This window comes from Mus pahari, chromosome 6 (genome assembly GCF_900095145.1).
Source record: "Mus pahari chromosome 6, PAHARI_EIJ_v1.1, whole genome shotgun sequence".
NCBI lineage: Eukaryota > Metazoa > Chordata > Mammalia > Rodentia > Muridae > Mus > Mus pahari.
This window is the reverse complement of record NC_034595.1, coordinates 52,073,780-52,088,648: the sequence shown is the minus strand read 5'-3', so window position 1 is coordinate 52,088,648 and position 14,869 is coordinate 52,073,780. Positions and strand designations below refer to the sequence as shown.

General features: G+C 45.5%; 1 protein-coding gene across 2 annotated transcripts in view; it reads right to left on the bottom strand.

The window, feature by feature from the left end:
* The window catches only part of Raver2 (ribonucleoprotein, PTB binding 2), a 79,927-nt gene that overhangs the window by 45,024 nt on the left and 20,034 nt on the right, over positions 1 to 14,869 (bottom strand). For both annotated transcript variants that reach the window (XM_021200164.2, XM_029540109.1), the window contains exon 2: positions 5,325 to 5,391. In XM_021200164.2, the coding sequence (XP_021055823.1) occupies positions 5,325 to 5,391 (67 nt within the window). The remainder of the gene's footprint in view (positions 1 to 5,324; positions 5,392 to 14,869) is intronic.

The window sequence follows — 14,869 nt, the reverse complement described above, 5'->3', positions numbered from 1 at the left end:
ATGACATATACAATTTCGATACATAATATCAAATAAAAAGATATCACCATTCTGAACTTTGGGTAAGTATTTTAACCTTCAATCCAGATCAAACATTTTTAAAAGCTACCTAAGCTATTTCAGCATCAAACAATAAAATGTATGAAATAAAAAAAACATGACACAGCTGGCTGGGGACACACCTAGAATCTCAGCACACATGAGACAGAGACAGGGGACCATAAATTCAGGGCCACCCTGGGCTACATAGTTGGAACAAGGAAACCCTGCCTCAAAAAACCAAACATATGACACATGTGAGTTGCAAATCAATGAAATATGATTCATATTTGTTAGAACTAAATTTTAGTTGTATCAATTTATTTGTTTTCACCAACGAAGATAAATATTTTAAGAACTTTTGTAAGAAATTCTGAAAGCCTCCAATTAAATTACCACAGAGTGATCCACAAATCACAAGGGAGCTGCTCTCTAAAAGGGCCTCGTCTCCTTAGGGAGCGCAGTGAGACAGCTTTAAGCACTTAATTCCCCCAGGTTCAAACAGAGCAGACTCGTATGTGGTTCAGAGCAAATGCACAAGGCGTGAGACAGGGAGAATCCCACGGGATGGGTAATTCTGTCCTCCCTCAGTTGGTCTTGGTGACCATGTAGCTCTGAGAGTGTGAGCATCGTACCTCTCTGAGTGCTGCTAACATTTAAAGCAGCAGGGTTTCATTGTGCACTCTTTCCACATGCCAAGGACAACTCCACATCTAAGTCTTCTAACAGGGAAGCAAGATCAGCCCTGACATGCTCACTGTGAGAATTAACTCTCCATTTCCAATATCATTTGTTTTTGGATTTTAGTAGCTATTTTCTTGCTGCTACTGCTGCTGCTGTTGTTGTGACAAAATGACCTGACAGATTCACCTGTCTTAGCTAGGGTTACACCATGACCACTGAAGTAAGTCAGGACAGGAACTCAAACAGGGCAGAAACCTGGAAGCGGGAGCTGACAGAGACCATGAGGAGCGCTGCTTATTGGCTTGCTCAGCCTGCTTTCTTAGAGCCCACAACAATGGGCTGGCCCTTCCCCATTCCTCTCTAATTAAGAAAATGCTCTACAGTCCTGTCTGCAGCCCGATCTTATGGAGGCATTTTCTTAATTGAGGTTCTGTTCCCTCCTCTCAGATGACTTTAGCCTGTGTCAAGTTGACATAAAACTACCCAGCACAACTGACCCCTTCTCAGTTTGACACACAAATATGTCACTATGAAGTCACAGCTTTTTTTGTTTTTGTTCATTACCAACATCGCATATGGTGATGGTACACTTCTTTAATCCCAACACTCTTGTGGCAGAGGCAAATAGATCTGTGAGTTCCTGGTCACACCTGGTCTACAGAGCAAGTTCCAGGTCAGCTAGTGCCACATAGAGAAACTCTGTATCAAAAAATAAAAACACGCAAAAAGACATCACAATATAAAACATTTTAACAACTTAAAAAGTCCCAGAGCCTTACAAATTCAAACACTTCAAAAGTTGCCTCTTAAAAAGTATCCAAAAGTATCAAAAAGACTTTTGAAACCCAAAGTCTCCTTAAACGCTAAAATCTCTTTTTTAAATGTTTATAAAGTCTCTGGGCAGTGGTGGCGCACGCCTTTAATCCCAGCACTTGGGAGGCAGAGGCAGGCGGATTTCTGAGTTGGAGGCTATCCTGGTCTACAGAGTGAGTTCCAGGACAGCCAGGGCTACACAGAGAAACTCTGTCTCAGGAAAAAACAAACAAACAAACAAACAAAAATTTATAAAGTCTCTCAACTAGTGGCTCCAGTAAAGTAAAAAATAAATGAAATACTTTCTCCCTTAAAGAAAGACGCAGGGCACAGTCACAGTCTGAACAAGGCAAAGCTGAACTCCAATCCTGTAAGTAACTCAGTGGTCCATACCTGGGATTCACTCACGATCTCTAGGCTCCTCCAAGAGGTTTGGGTCACTTCTCCAGCTCTGCCCTCTGCAGCAGTACACAGAGCTTGTCCTCTAAGGCTGGGCAAGCTCCATTCCATCACTCCGACTACTCTTGGCGGTCATAGCATGGCAATGGAATCTCCAAAATTCTGGGGTCTTACTGCAACTGAGCTGCATTTCCACCAATAGTCTCTCTTGGGCTCTATGCATGGTGCCCAGCTTGAACCTTTCTCCATGACCCCTTTAATCCTGGGCCTTCATCTGCTACTGAGGCTGCACCTTCACCAATGGCCTCTTCTGGTCTCTCACAGCGCCAAGCTTCAGCTGTTCCTCGTGATCCCTTCACGCCTTCAAAACCATTTCCACCTGTGAGACTCTTTCTTTCTTTTTTTTTTTTTTTTTTTTTTTTTTTGGTTTTTTGAGACAGGGTTTCTCTGTGTAGCCCTGGCTGTCCTGGAACTCACTCTGTAGANTTTTTTTTTTTTTTTTTTTGGTTTTTTGAGACAGGGTTTCTCTGTGTAGCCCTGGCTGTCCTGGAACTCACTCTGTAGACCAGGCTGGCCTCGAAATCAGAAATTCACCTGCCTCTGCCTCCCAAGTGCTGGGATTAAAGGCGTGCGCCACCACGCCCGGCTCTGAGACTCTTAAACATTACCAAGTTCGACTGTCAGCACAAGATACAACCCAGCTTCTGTGTGCTAGCTCTCAGGAAACACCTCTCAGATTTCACTTCAGTGATGCTGGTCTTTTCTTAATAAACACCGCTAACTTCTCAGCCCCAGTCGACCAGCATCAATTGTCCCAGGAAAGCAATGGCTCTGGTCTCTGGTTGATCACCAAAGATTCTTTAGCCCCAGCTTCCAGGACCACAGAATATTAATTCAAAATACCAAAAATGCAACATCCCAGATATTCTTTAAGTAATTCTCAAACTTCCCTCTGAAACTTCACAAGCCAGGCCTCCATCATCTGCATCGCTCTCAACATTCTTAGCTTCTAAGGTTCCACAAAACTGCACACCAGGTTTTGAACACTTAATGGCTTCTCTTGTCCAAAGTTCCAAAGTCCTTCCACAATCCTACCGGAAACATGGTCATGTCTGTCACAGCGATACCCCACTCTCCTGGTACTAATTTCTGTCTTAGGGGTTTCTGTTACTGTGATGAAACATCATGACCAAAAGAAAGATGGGGAGAAAAGTTTATTCAGCATACAGCTCCATACTGAAGTCCATCACTGAAAGAAGTCAGGACAGGAATTCAAACAGAACAGGAACCTGAAGGCAGAAGCTGATCCAGAGGCCATGGATAGGTACTTAGCTACATACTGGCTTGATCATACTGGCTTGCTCGCCCTGCTTTCTTATAGAACCCAGGTCCACCTGCATAGGTGGTACCACCCACAATAGGCTGGTCCCTCCCCCATCAATCACTGATTTTAAAAATGCCCTATAGCCTTGCCTACAGCACAGTGGAGGAATTTTCTCAATTGGGGGTTATCTCCTCTCAGATAACTACAGCAGGGAAGTTCTGGTGGCAGGAACCTGAGGCAGCTGGGTCCACAACTTCCACAGTCAGGAAGCAGAGAGTAACCAGAGCTGGTGCTCGGCTCACTTCCTCCATTTTATAAAGTTCAGGAGCCCAGGCCAAGCAATGCTCTGCCTCAGTTAAGCTAACAGATACTCCCCCTCACAGGCATGCCCACTGCAGGTCCTGAAATCCCCCAGCCCAACCAGGCGGACTTGTAACACTGCTTAACTCTCTTTCCCCTAAAACACATAAATAGCCATTTGCTAAATACTGATGAGTTCTATATTGACCCATAAAATCAGGGGCTTAGGCTGCAGTCCTGGGGAACTTGAAGTGGCTGACCATCCCTTTATGGTCCCTATGTCTGCACACTCGTCTGAGATCGCAGCTGTCTGATCATGAGTGCCTGAGTCTGCACAGCTGTTTGATCACTCTTCCCTGAGTCTACACACCTGTCTGAGCTCAACTTCCACACTTTTTTTTTGCCACGCCTTCCTCTGCTCACACGTGGGAAGGTAGCAATCTCTAGGGGCCTTCCGGGCAGAATATTCATGGGACAGCCACATTCTGATAAGCAGCTCCAAGCCACTGGGTCCCTGCACTCGCTCCACCCTGCCCCACCCCACCCGCCCAGGGGCAATCAAGTCCTTCTCCCTAGTATATCTAGCTAGAGTGAGCACTGGAAGAGTACTGATGTTCGTCACTGAGCTCACATTCCAACTGGGGCACAAGACATTCAACTGAGTGTTAACAAATGTGAGGTTTCCAACACGGAAGTGGAAGGGGGCTGTGAGACCAATTAAACTGGGTGAAGTGGATGCATCTGAGGGCATCAAGCCACCCGTTGGCACTAAAGGGACACATGCTATGCCCACTAGCTTTTTATTTATGAAGAGACAAACCATGTGTCCTTTTCAAAACCTCTAGGAAGGACGGCAAAGGATCTCATGCTCAAAAGAACCTGGAACAATTTAGGGGTGATCATGCCAAACTGGAAACAGATGCCTGAGTGCTTCCTCCAGGTGGAGAATGCAGAATGGTGGGAACTGGAGTTGCTCTGCATTTTGGAGGCTTTTGCTGGGGTTTTGGTGGTGGTGGTGATTGTGGTAAGTGGTGATTTCGGGTGTTTTTTAACTCAGGAATAAACACTGGGACTCTAGCTATACTCCTTGGGGGCAATTCTGGGATCAAACCCATCTCCTTACACAAGGCAGGCAAGTGCTCCACATGGAGCTGTAGTCCCAGCCCCCAGGTACCATTTGCATTGGAGTACACATGTATACGGTGGCCTTAACACCATCCATTCTGTGTTTTACCATCTCAAAATATGCTCATAAACATTTATATATCACATGCCCATAAAAGAACAGAGTTCTGATCTCACAGATATGAAACTAATACTCAGAAAAGCTGAGTAAGCTTCCTACTTTGTCCAACTAAAGGTCAAGCTATACACACAGTGGGTCTGCAGCAGAAGCCAGTAGTAACATTAGATGGAAGCATGCCACGCCACTGAAAAACACTTGTTAACACATAACATTCAACGTTCATAGTTAAAAATCACTGAGCTCCAGCTACACTCGGATTGTTTACTGGTTAAAGTTCAGGACATTCAGAAAGTAACCCGTGAGCCATACTGATGGGATGTAAACACTTAGGAACCCCATTGCTGACCGAGAACAGAGCTCAGTGTTGAAATGCTTGCCAGCACCTGTGAAGGCCGTGAGTTCAATCCCAGCACCAGAAGGCAGTTCAACATGAAAAGACAGTGCAAGCTTTCCTGCTCTACAATAAATGCAAAATGAAAGCGAGGTCAAGAGGTCAAGGGCTTGGAAGGGAGCTCTCACCTGTTCGTTTATTCCTGTCCACATAGCAATACTTTAGCTCATAGTCCTGTAATAACTCATGAACCTCCTGAAAGACACAAGGCCAGGAAAACTCAGTAAGTATATCAATGTGGTTAGTGGTTAGTGGATGACCCGGCTTGACTGCTACCCTCCCCCCATCGAACGCTCATGTGTACACATGCACACACACACACACACATATACACACAGAGGCATGCACACACTCACACACGTGCACACACACACACCTGGCTATCTCCTGACACATATGCCCACCCCCCCAGGCATACCCCATATTTCACTCAAACAGAGCACTTACTACCCACGTGAACCTGCACCTCGCTTTGTACTTGAGCTCACACTTCTAGCAAGGGATAAACTAGTCACCAAAGCTGCCCAGGCCACCTGAGGTCACACGGGAATCCCACCTCCAAGGCTCTTCCGGGAAGCTTTTCCTAACAACTTCCCACAGACTCTGCTCTCATGCAACGATCACCATCTATGTCCTGATTTATGCCTCTCTTGTGGAAATAAATATATATTAAATCATTCCACGTGCTGTGGTGTAGATGAGAAATACACCTGTAAATGCATGCAACGAACATGGAGAAGCAGCAAATGTGGATTTTATATAGTGTAATAATTAAATTGTAAATTTTTAATCTGTAAATTAAATTTATTTTTTTTAAACAGAAGAGATTCTTTTTTTTTAAGATGTATTTATTTATTATATATAAGTACACTGTAGCTGTCTTTAGACACACCAGAAGAGGGCATCGGATCCCATTACAGATGGCTGTGAGCCACCACGTGGTTGCTGGGATTTGAACTCAGGACCTTCGGAAGAGCAGTCAGTGCTCTTACCTGCTGAGCCATCTCTCCTGCCCCTGTAAATTAAATTTAAATGAAATGTCTTTTATAAAAACAACTCAAGTAAAAGAAACATGTTGAAGTCATCACAGCACACAATGTACAAACTTACTTATACATTAGGTTTTGCCTGCATCACTTTACATGAGGTTGGCACTAAGAATACACATCAGGGCTGGGCGGTGGTGGCGCACGCCTTTGATCCCAGCACTCGGGAGGCAGAGGCAGGCGGATTTTTGAGTTCAAGGCCAGCCTGGTCTACAAAATGAGTCCAGGATAGCCAGGGCTACACAGAGAAACCCTGTCTCAAAATAAACCAAAAAGAANAAAAAAAAAAAAAAAAAAAAAAAAAGAATACACATCAGAGTAAATAGGATTTGTTTGGAATTAACTTGGACTGAAATTCCTCTGTATGCTTCCTTTGAGACAGGGTCTCACTATGTAACTCTGACCAGGGGCTGGTGTTTCCTGGCTAGGCACAAATCACATAATTCTTAAGAGACACAAAGGCCTTCAGTTTATCGTATAGGTGGGTGTTTTGACTGCCCCCCACACACAGAATGACAAGCAACCGATTCTAGGTAAGAAGTGCATGTGAGAAAAAGGCTGGTGTCAGTGCTAAAGGGTTCTTCCTATGGCAAGGCAATTACCATGATTAGTTCTCGGCCAGCTTTTTGTGGGTAGAGGCAACTGGACCGACTTATGAGAAAAAGCGTACATGCAACCGGACCGACTTATATGAAAAAAATCAGAAAACGGGGAACTAAGCAGATGACTCCAGATATACAGTGATTGTCAGGGAACTGTGAGGACCAGACTTTGATCCCACATAAAGATGGCAGGTGGCAGCCGCCTGTAATTCTAGCACTCAGGAGGCAGAGACACAATCCCTGGGGCATAACTGGCTTTGCTAGCCGGCAACCTCTGGGTTTAGCAAGACATGAAAAACCCTGTCTTGACAGAGTGTGAAGGAATCAAGGAAGACACCTGGTACCAACTCTGGTCCTCCTCGAACACACACACACACACACACACACACACACACACACGCGCGCGCGCGCGCGCGCGCGCGCTTTTTAAAAAGCCAGAAAACCTGAGTAGAAGAAACTCAAGTACAATGAGTGACCTTAGCCTCTTTTGAGTGTGGATTCTGGAAGGTTCCAGGAAACACACCCTCATTCCGTCTAGCATAAACTTGCAAAAGAGCGCACCACCACGTAACCATTAACAGTTAAAAAATGATGACAATGATAGTTTTGCAGTGAAGAGTATCCTAGAAAAGGGAGATAAAGAACAGAGCCACACACATTAGAACGTTTCCCTGGGGCTGTGGAGATGACTCGGCTCGTCCAGACGACCCAGGTCCAACGTCTGTCACCTATGTGGAGGCTCATAACCATCAGTAACTCCAGCTCCTCCAGCTCCAGAGATTCAGACACCCTCGTCAGGCCTCTGTGGGCACCAGACACATACAACGTACATAGGCAGACATATATACAAGGCAGGCAAAACACCCACAGATTATCTAATTTAAGTTTTCCTTTGAATTCAGTGCAAACCAGAAAGAAGAGTATAGCCATGGTGGGTAAACTGTAAAAACATAAACCAGATGAAAACATGACAGTCACCTGTCACACAGGGCGGGGTGAAGTTGAGCACCCTGCACAGCTTATTAATAAGCTTTGTTATAAATACCTAAAAACAGTTTTAACGTGAAACGGTTTGCTGGATGTTGCAGTCTAGAGGTTAGCATCATTTATCTTGAATGTGAAACGTTTTCTCAGACTTAGGAAACTGTCAATTGTGGTCCTAGGAAAAAACCTAACTTCTCCTTACATAACACACACCTTGCCAGCTGACTGGGTTAGTGCTTCACAGAGCAGCCTTTATATGAGGGATCAAGTGTATTCTTCTGGCGGCGCAGACTCTAATCTTTCATTTGGCTGGTGAACAGCTGTCGAGTGCTAGATAAAGAAAGCCGATACCACTCATCACGTTATCAAGTCTCTGTAAACAAACGACATGCTGTGCCATTCCTCCAGCTGAGGGAATTACCTGAGGGGAATCTTCAGGACCAGAAATGCAGTTTGCAACTTAAAAATCTTATCTTCCCAACATCCGTACTTTTAATTATAGCTCTCCTGTGAATCGGGCACGGAGGTCTGCTAACGGGGAAGCTGTACAAAGCTTCCGAGAGGAGGAATGGCCTTGCTCTCTGCCCTGAAGATCATCCCTCCATCTGTGCCTCAGCAAGGAGACCCGGGGTAGAAATTTCAGAGCTGACAGAGTCCTAAGAAGCATTTGCCAAAATTTCCCTAAGCTCTGCCCCACAGTCCTGAGAGAACTGGACTCACGGCTCCCAGGAGCTGATGCCGCTGTGGGATTCCCCCCTCCCCCATACACTCTGAAAGCACTCTGTGCAGCCACATCATTTACAGATTCCTGACGGCACAGGAGTGTGTCAAACTGACATTTCTGGCTGACATCAGTGTGTCCAGGCCAGATCCTCCACCATCCTCTGAAGCTTTCTGAGAGGGTCTCAGAAAGGTTTCTGGCAGAGGGAAACAGCTTTGATTACAGCTGTGACCGAGTTCACTCACCCAACCACAGTCATTCTGCGCACCTTCCCATGGGAAAGGTACGGACCTAAACCACAGGACTCCTAAGCTCGAGGGTGCGATTGTTTGCTTCAAATTGTTTTAAGAAAAAGCTTTGAGGCCAGCAAGAGGGCTGAATGAGTAAAGATGTCTGCCACCAAGCCTGAGGCCTGAGATCAGTGTGAAGGACCAATAAGTGTGGAGACACTCCCCTCTCCCCTCACATGCATTCTCATTCTCTCTCTCTCTCCATCTCTCTCTCTCTCTCTCTCTCTCTCTCTCTCAAACACACACACACACACACACACACACACAAATGTAGTAATTTATTTTTTAAAAAAAGGCTTTCACAGATCAAAGTATGCTCTAATAAAGTACATTATTTTTAAATCTCACTAATTTGTATTAAAAGAGGAGAACACGGGGCCTCTGAGATGGCTCAGTGGGCAAGGGAGCTTGCTGCCAAGCCTGCCAACCTGAGTTCAATCCCTAGGACTCAGATGATGGCAGGAGCGGACTTTCTCAGGTTATCTTCTGACCTCCACATGCAGGCACAGACAGACAGACAGATGTAAAAAGAAACTTAAAGAAGAGAACAAATGGGTTGCTTTAAATTGTAAGCACCTGGAAGATAACAGTGTGACCTACAAAGCCAACCCAGACAGTGCTCTCCCCCCGCCACGGGGTCTCTCTGGGTAGCTGCACAGGTCCAGACAAGAGGTTGTTGGACATTTACAAATGATAATCGGGTTATACTCTCTAAAAATCACCTGGGCCTCGATGCTGAAACTTGGTACTACATTTCTGATGCCTGGCTGGTTTCCTGGCCAATGTTATTTTGCTATTTATAAACTATTACATTCTTGCAAATGCTACACACCCACTGGCATTCATACACCAGAGATCCTACAGGAGAGAAAGTCAAGTCTGTCTGTCTGTCTGTCTGTCTGTCTGTGTGTGTGTGTGTGTGTGTGTGTGTGTGACTCAGGTCTCAATATACATCCCTGGCTGACCTGCGACTTGCTACATAGACTAGGCTGTTTGCTACCTTCCTGTCTCTGCCTTGATTCCAGGCTTACACCACCATGGCCAGCTACAAGTGTGTGGAAGAATGAGGTGAGCTGCAGCCTCAGCAGCAGCTTACGTATGTCCTGCTGACTGAGCCACCTTCTTTCCATGCTCAGTGTGAGCTGAGACTCAGGTGTCATCAATTTGTGGCTACAAAACTGTGCCTCTCTGTGGTCTTAACTTGTATCCTGTTGGTATGTGGGGCACTGCGACTGCTGACTTTAGGGGTCAGTTTAACTACAACATGCAGTGACTGAAGCAAAATATGAACCCAGTGTTGCTAAGAAATACTTTATACATGTGGGTAGTTATCGATCACCAGCTACTGCAGAAAAAGAGACCTCCCATGCAGTGGGTAAACCTCATCCCAGCAGTGAAGGCTTCAACAGCTAACCTACGGCTTCCTGATGAAGACACCACGCTCAGGACTGTAGCGCTCACCCTTACCCACTGCAGGTTCTTAGCCCGAAGCTGTGCCCACAGCCTTTGGATGAGGCAGCTGACAACCATGGAGTCCAATAAGTCAAATCTTTTGTTAATCATTTTTTTCTTTTCTTGAAAATTGATTTTTTTCTTACAATATATTATGATTATGGTTTCCCCTTAACTCTGCTCCTCCCTGTCCCTCCCCACCTCCCCTCTCACAGCACCCACACCTTTTCTGTCTCTTGTAATAAAACCAATTGGCATCTAAGGAATAATAATAAAACAAAAATAAACGAATTAGAATAAGACAAAACTACCAAACAAGAAAGACCCAAAGAAATAGCAGAAGAAATACATATAGATGCAGACACACGAGTTTGCATACACAGGATTCCATAAAAACATAAACCTGGCCGGGCGTGGTGGAACACGCCTTTAATCCCAGCACTCGGGAGGCAGAGGCAGGNNGATTTCTGAGTTCGAGGCCAGCCTGGTCTACAGAGTGAGTTCCAGGACAGCCAAGGCTACACAGAGAAACCCTGTCTCCAAACCCCCCCCCCCAAAAAAACAAAACAAACAAAAAAAAAACCATAAACCTGGAAGCTATAATATATACACAAAGCAACTGTAAGGTTAGAAAACAAAAACATTCTCTGACATTATAAGCCAAGGAACCTCCAAAGATGCCATTGAGTCGGTTTTGTGTTGGCCACCTACTGCTGTTCCCACCCCTCTGTCTGCTTTCCCAGTGAAACTACCTTGGAGAAAACAAATATTTTGTTTGTCAGTGGCTATCTTTTGAAGACAGCATCTGGGTCAGGGATGGGGAGTCTGTCCACCTCTTTCACCTTATCTGGTGCAGATCTGTGCAGGCCCTGTGCGTACCACCTGTCTCTGGGTTCCTGTGTGCCAGCCCTCTTGTGTCTGGAAGGCCTTGGTTCCTTGGTGTCCACCAGCCCCTCTGGCTCTCTCACTCTTTCTGCCTCCTCTTCCTCCCTTCCCCGAGCCCTTGGGGTGGGTGGGGGGGATGTGATGGAGACATCTTTTTTAGGACTGAGTGTTCCAAGGTCTCCTGCTCTGCATATGATCTGTCTCTAGGTCTCTGTATTTGTCCCCATCTGCTACAGGAGGAAGCTTCTCTGATGATGGCTGAGCGAGGCAAGGGTCTATGAGTAGAGCAAAATGTCACTAGGAGGCATTTTATTGCTGTGTTCCTTTAGCATAACAGTACTATTTGGTTACCCCTAGGTCCTTGGCCTTCCTAGTCTCCGGGTCACCGCCATCCAAGGAGTGTTAGGTATGGGTGCTACCAATACCAGATATTGGTTGGTTACCCCCACAGGCTTTGTCCCACTACTGCACCAGCACACCTTGCAAACAGATAACCACTGTGCATAGAAGGGTTTGTAGCTGGGTTAGTGTTCACCTTTCTCCTTTGGTGACATGCAGAATACTTTCTTGTATCATAAACACCAGTCCATACGGGGGAAGACTCTAGGCAGGCACCAGTTCAACCTCTCCTTGCCAGATGAACTGTATAGGCACTGTCTTCAGCTCTTATTGCCAAATTATGGAGAACCACCCAGCCTTGGCAATCCCCTGGGTTGATTGGGGGTTCCCATGGGGCCCTCTTGAACAAGAACTCAACTAGATGCAACCCATTCCCAATGCTAGAAGCTTCATTTAGTGTGGGGAGAGGCCCAGTTGGGGCGGCCTGCCCTGCTATTTGGCGATTCCATGTAGATCCACCTTCATATATGTACATAATTTAAGAAGCTTCTACTGGATTGAGATTCCACATAATCCCTCAAATGGCCCTCAGTTTTAGCTGTCCCTCCCCATACTAAGAATCAACCAGTCAAATTTTGACGTGCACACATTACATACGTATGTGCGCACATTCTACTAGACTTGTTCTCTGTACAACTCTGGCTGGTACAGGCATCTTGTTACATTTCCCTGACATTTATTTCTTCTTCGGAAAAATATTTACTTATTTCTACTGCTTCATTTTTTTTTCTACTTTTTTCTGTAGGTGGCTTTTAAAACACTGTGAATACCAATCCTTTGTCATTAATAACATTGTAAGTGTCCTAATTTAGTACATGGTCTGCTGTTGAGATTTTCAGTGGTGAGAGGCTTTTCCTTTAAAAGCCTTTTCCTTTAAAAGTCAAATCTATGACTCCTCCCCCTTGTGGTGTCTGTGCCTCACAAAGTCCTTTTCTGAGCAGGTATGGGGGTGCACACCTGAAATGCCAGTGCTCAGGAGGTTAAAACAGATGGGTTGGGAGTTCTAGGTCATTCTTGCCTACATAGTAAGTTCATTCAAAACCAGCCTGGGCTACATACAACAACAAAGACAGGAGGAGGAAGGGGGGAAGGAGAGGAGGAAAGGGGAGGGAGACGGGAGGATCTGATATAAAGTATTTTGTTTTCCACTAGTTTTCTTCTTTTTACATTCTAGTTTCTAGTCACTTTAGAGTCGGGGTTTTGGGGGGAAGAGGGGTTGTTTTTTGCTGTTGTTGGTTGTTGGGTTTTTTTGTTTGCTTGTTGTTTTGGTTTTGTCTGTTGATTCTTTCGTTTGGCTGGTATTTGAGATGGGAGGTCTCAGGGATGAGGCTGGTCTTGAACTCCTGATCCTCCTGCCTTAACTTCCTAAATGGGATGTCAAGCATGACCTTGCAGTTTTCACATAGTGTGAAGTAGGAATCTGGCTTATCTTACTTGGGGAATTAATTTCATTTTCCTCCCAGCTGGATAATCCACTATCTGGCCCCCACTGAGCGATGGTAGTAGCGCTCACACCACTGTGACAACACCCAACAGGGAAAACCCGAGAGAGGAATTCTTCCCTTTGGTTCAGGGTTCCCCTCAGTCACGGTGGGGAAGGCTTGCTGGGACAGCTACAGTAATGGCAATGTGTGGTTGAGGGTGTTCCCATCATAGGAGGACAGGAAATAGCATGCAGAAGGAAGCAGGGCTGGACATAAACTTTGGGGCCAGCCCTTCATGATCTATTTCTGCCAGTGACACTATCTCTCAACTTCCAGTGTCCAGAACCTCTCAAAATTGTGCCATGAACTGGGATCCAAGTGTTCAAAACATGAGTCTGTGGGGACCTTTCAGATGCAAACCACGACACACTCTCTCTCAGACAACAGCCTCCAGGCACACAGAAATCAGTGTGTTATCCTACGTTGCTGTGCCACTGGACATCTTGTCCAGCCTGTGCTAACTGTATACTCTACTAAATAAAGAACTGGAAAAGTCTGTAATTTAGTAGGAAAAAAGATTTCCCCTTATTACTGTTGTTTCTAGTTTGAGGCTCTTAAGAATAAAACTTGGAATAAAAACATGAGACTAACACTGCTGAATTATACGCATGGCTGTTTTATAATTTGAAGGTTTTGTGCCCTCAACAGCTCTTGCTGGAGTCTAATTCCCTCTGAGGTATTAAGAGGGCAGAAACTTAATCTGATGGTGTTTGAAGGTTGACAAGGGTTATATAAGGTCACTGAGGTGAAGCCCCAGCCAGTGAACACTGGTGGATTTGTAGGAGAGCGAGCAAGATGCGGAGTATGTGCATGACTGCCTGCTGTCCCTACTCGATGCTGTGTGCTGCTTTGAACCGCTACCAACACTGCCACAGCACACATCCTTGACCTGGACCAGAACTGGGAAACATGTAACTTTATAGCTTGGCCAGATTCTGCCTTTCTTTCTTTAAAAGGGGACTATATATAGCTTATGTTTGCCCTCAGCTCAATCTGCCAGTTTCTGAGACCTTTGAAGCCCTTGACACATTCACTAGTAGACCATGACTGTCAAGTGTTCCACACCCAAGCCAACAGGGGAGTCGCCTGCCACTTTATCTTTACCCACTCTGGTAGGCACGCAGGTAGTCAACTGTGCTCTTCATCTGGTTTTCCCTCATGATGGATGGAATTCAGACAGACCCTGCTGTTTGTTTATTTGTTCAACAGCCATGAGCACTTCCCCTACAGAAGTATCTGGTTTAGCCATCAGGCCGATCTTTAAATGGGATAGTTTAGTTTTTCTAGTATATTTACATATGTATATTTTGTGGGAAGGAGAGGAGTCATGCCACAGTGCACATGTGGAAGTCACAGGACATGTGGGAGTCAGTTCTCTCCTTCTACCACGTAGAACCTGGGAACTGAAATCAGGTCATCAGGCTTGGCAACAGTGCCTTTATCTACAGAGCCATCTTGTCAGCATTGAATCTTTCTAACTTGTAAAATAGCTTTGATTTCTTTGACTGTCTGTCTGTACGCACCTCTCTCTCTACACGCGCGCACGCACACACACACACACACACACACACACACACGCGCACACACACACACACACACACACACACACACACACACCTTTCTTTCTTTCAAGAGCATCTCTAAGAAGGACATGGTAGCACGTGCCTTTAGTTGGATCACCCCAGGAGGAAGAAGCAGGGGGCTCTCTGTGAGTAAGACAATAGATAGCCTGGTCTACATAGTGGGTTTTAGGACAGCCAATGTTACACAATAGAGAGACCCTTTCTCAAAAACAACCACAATGTGGAAA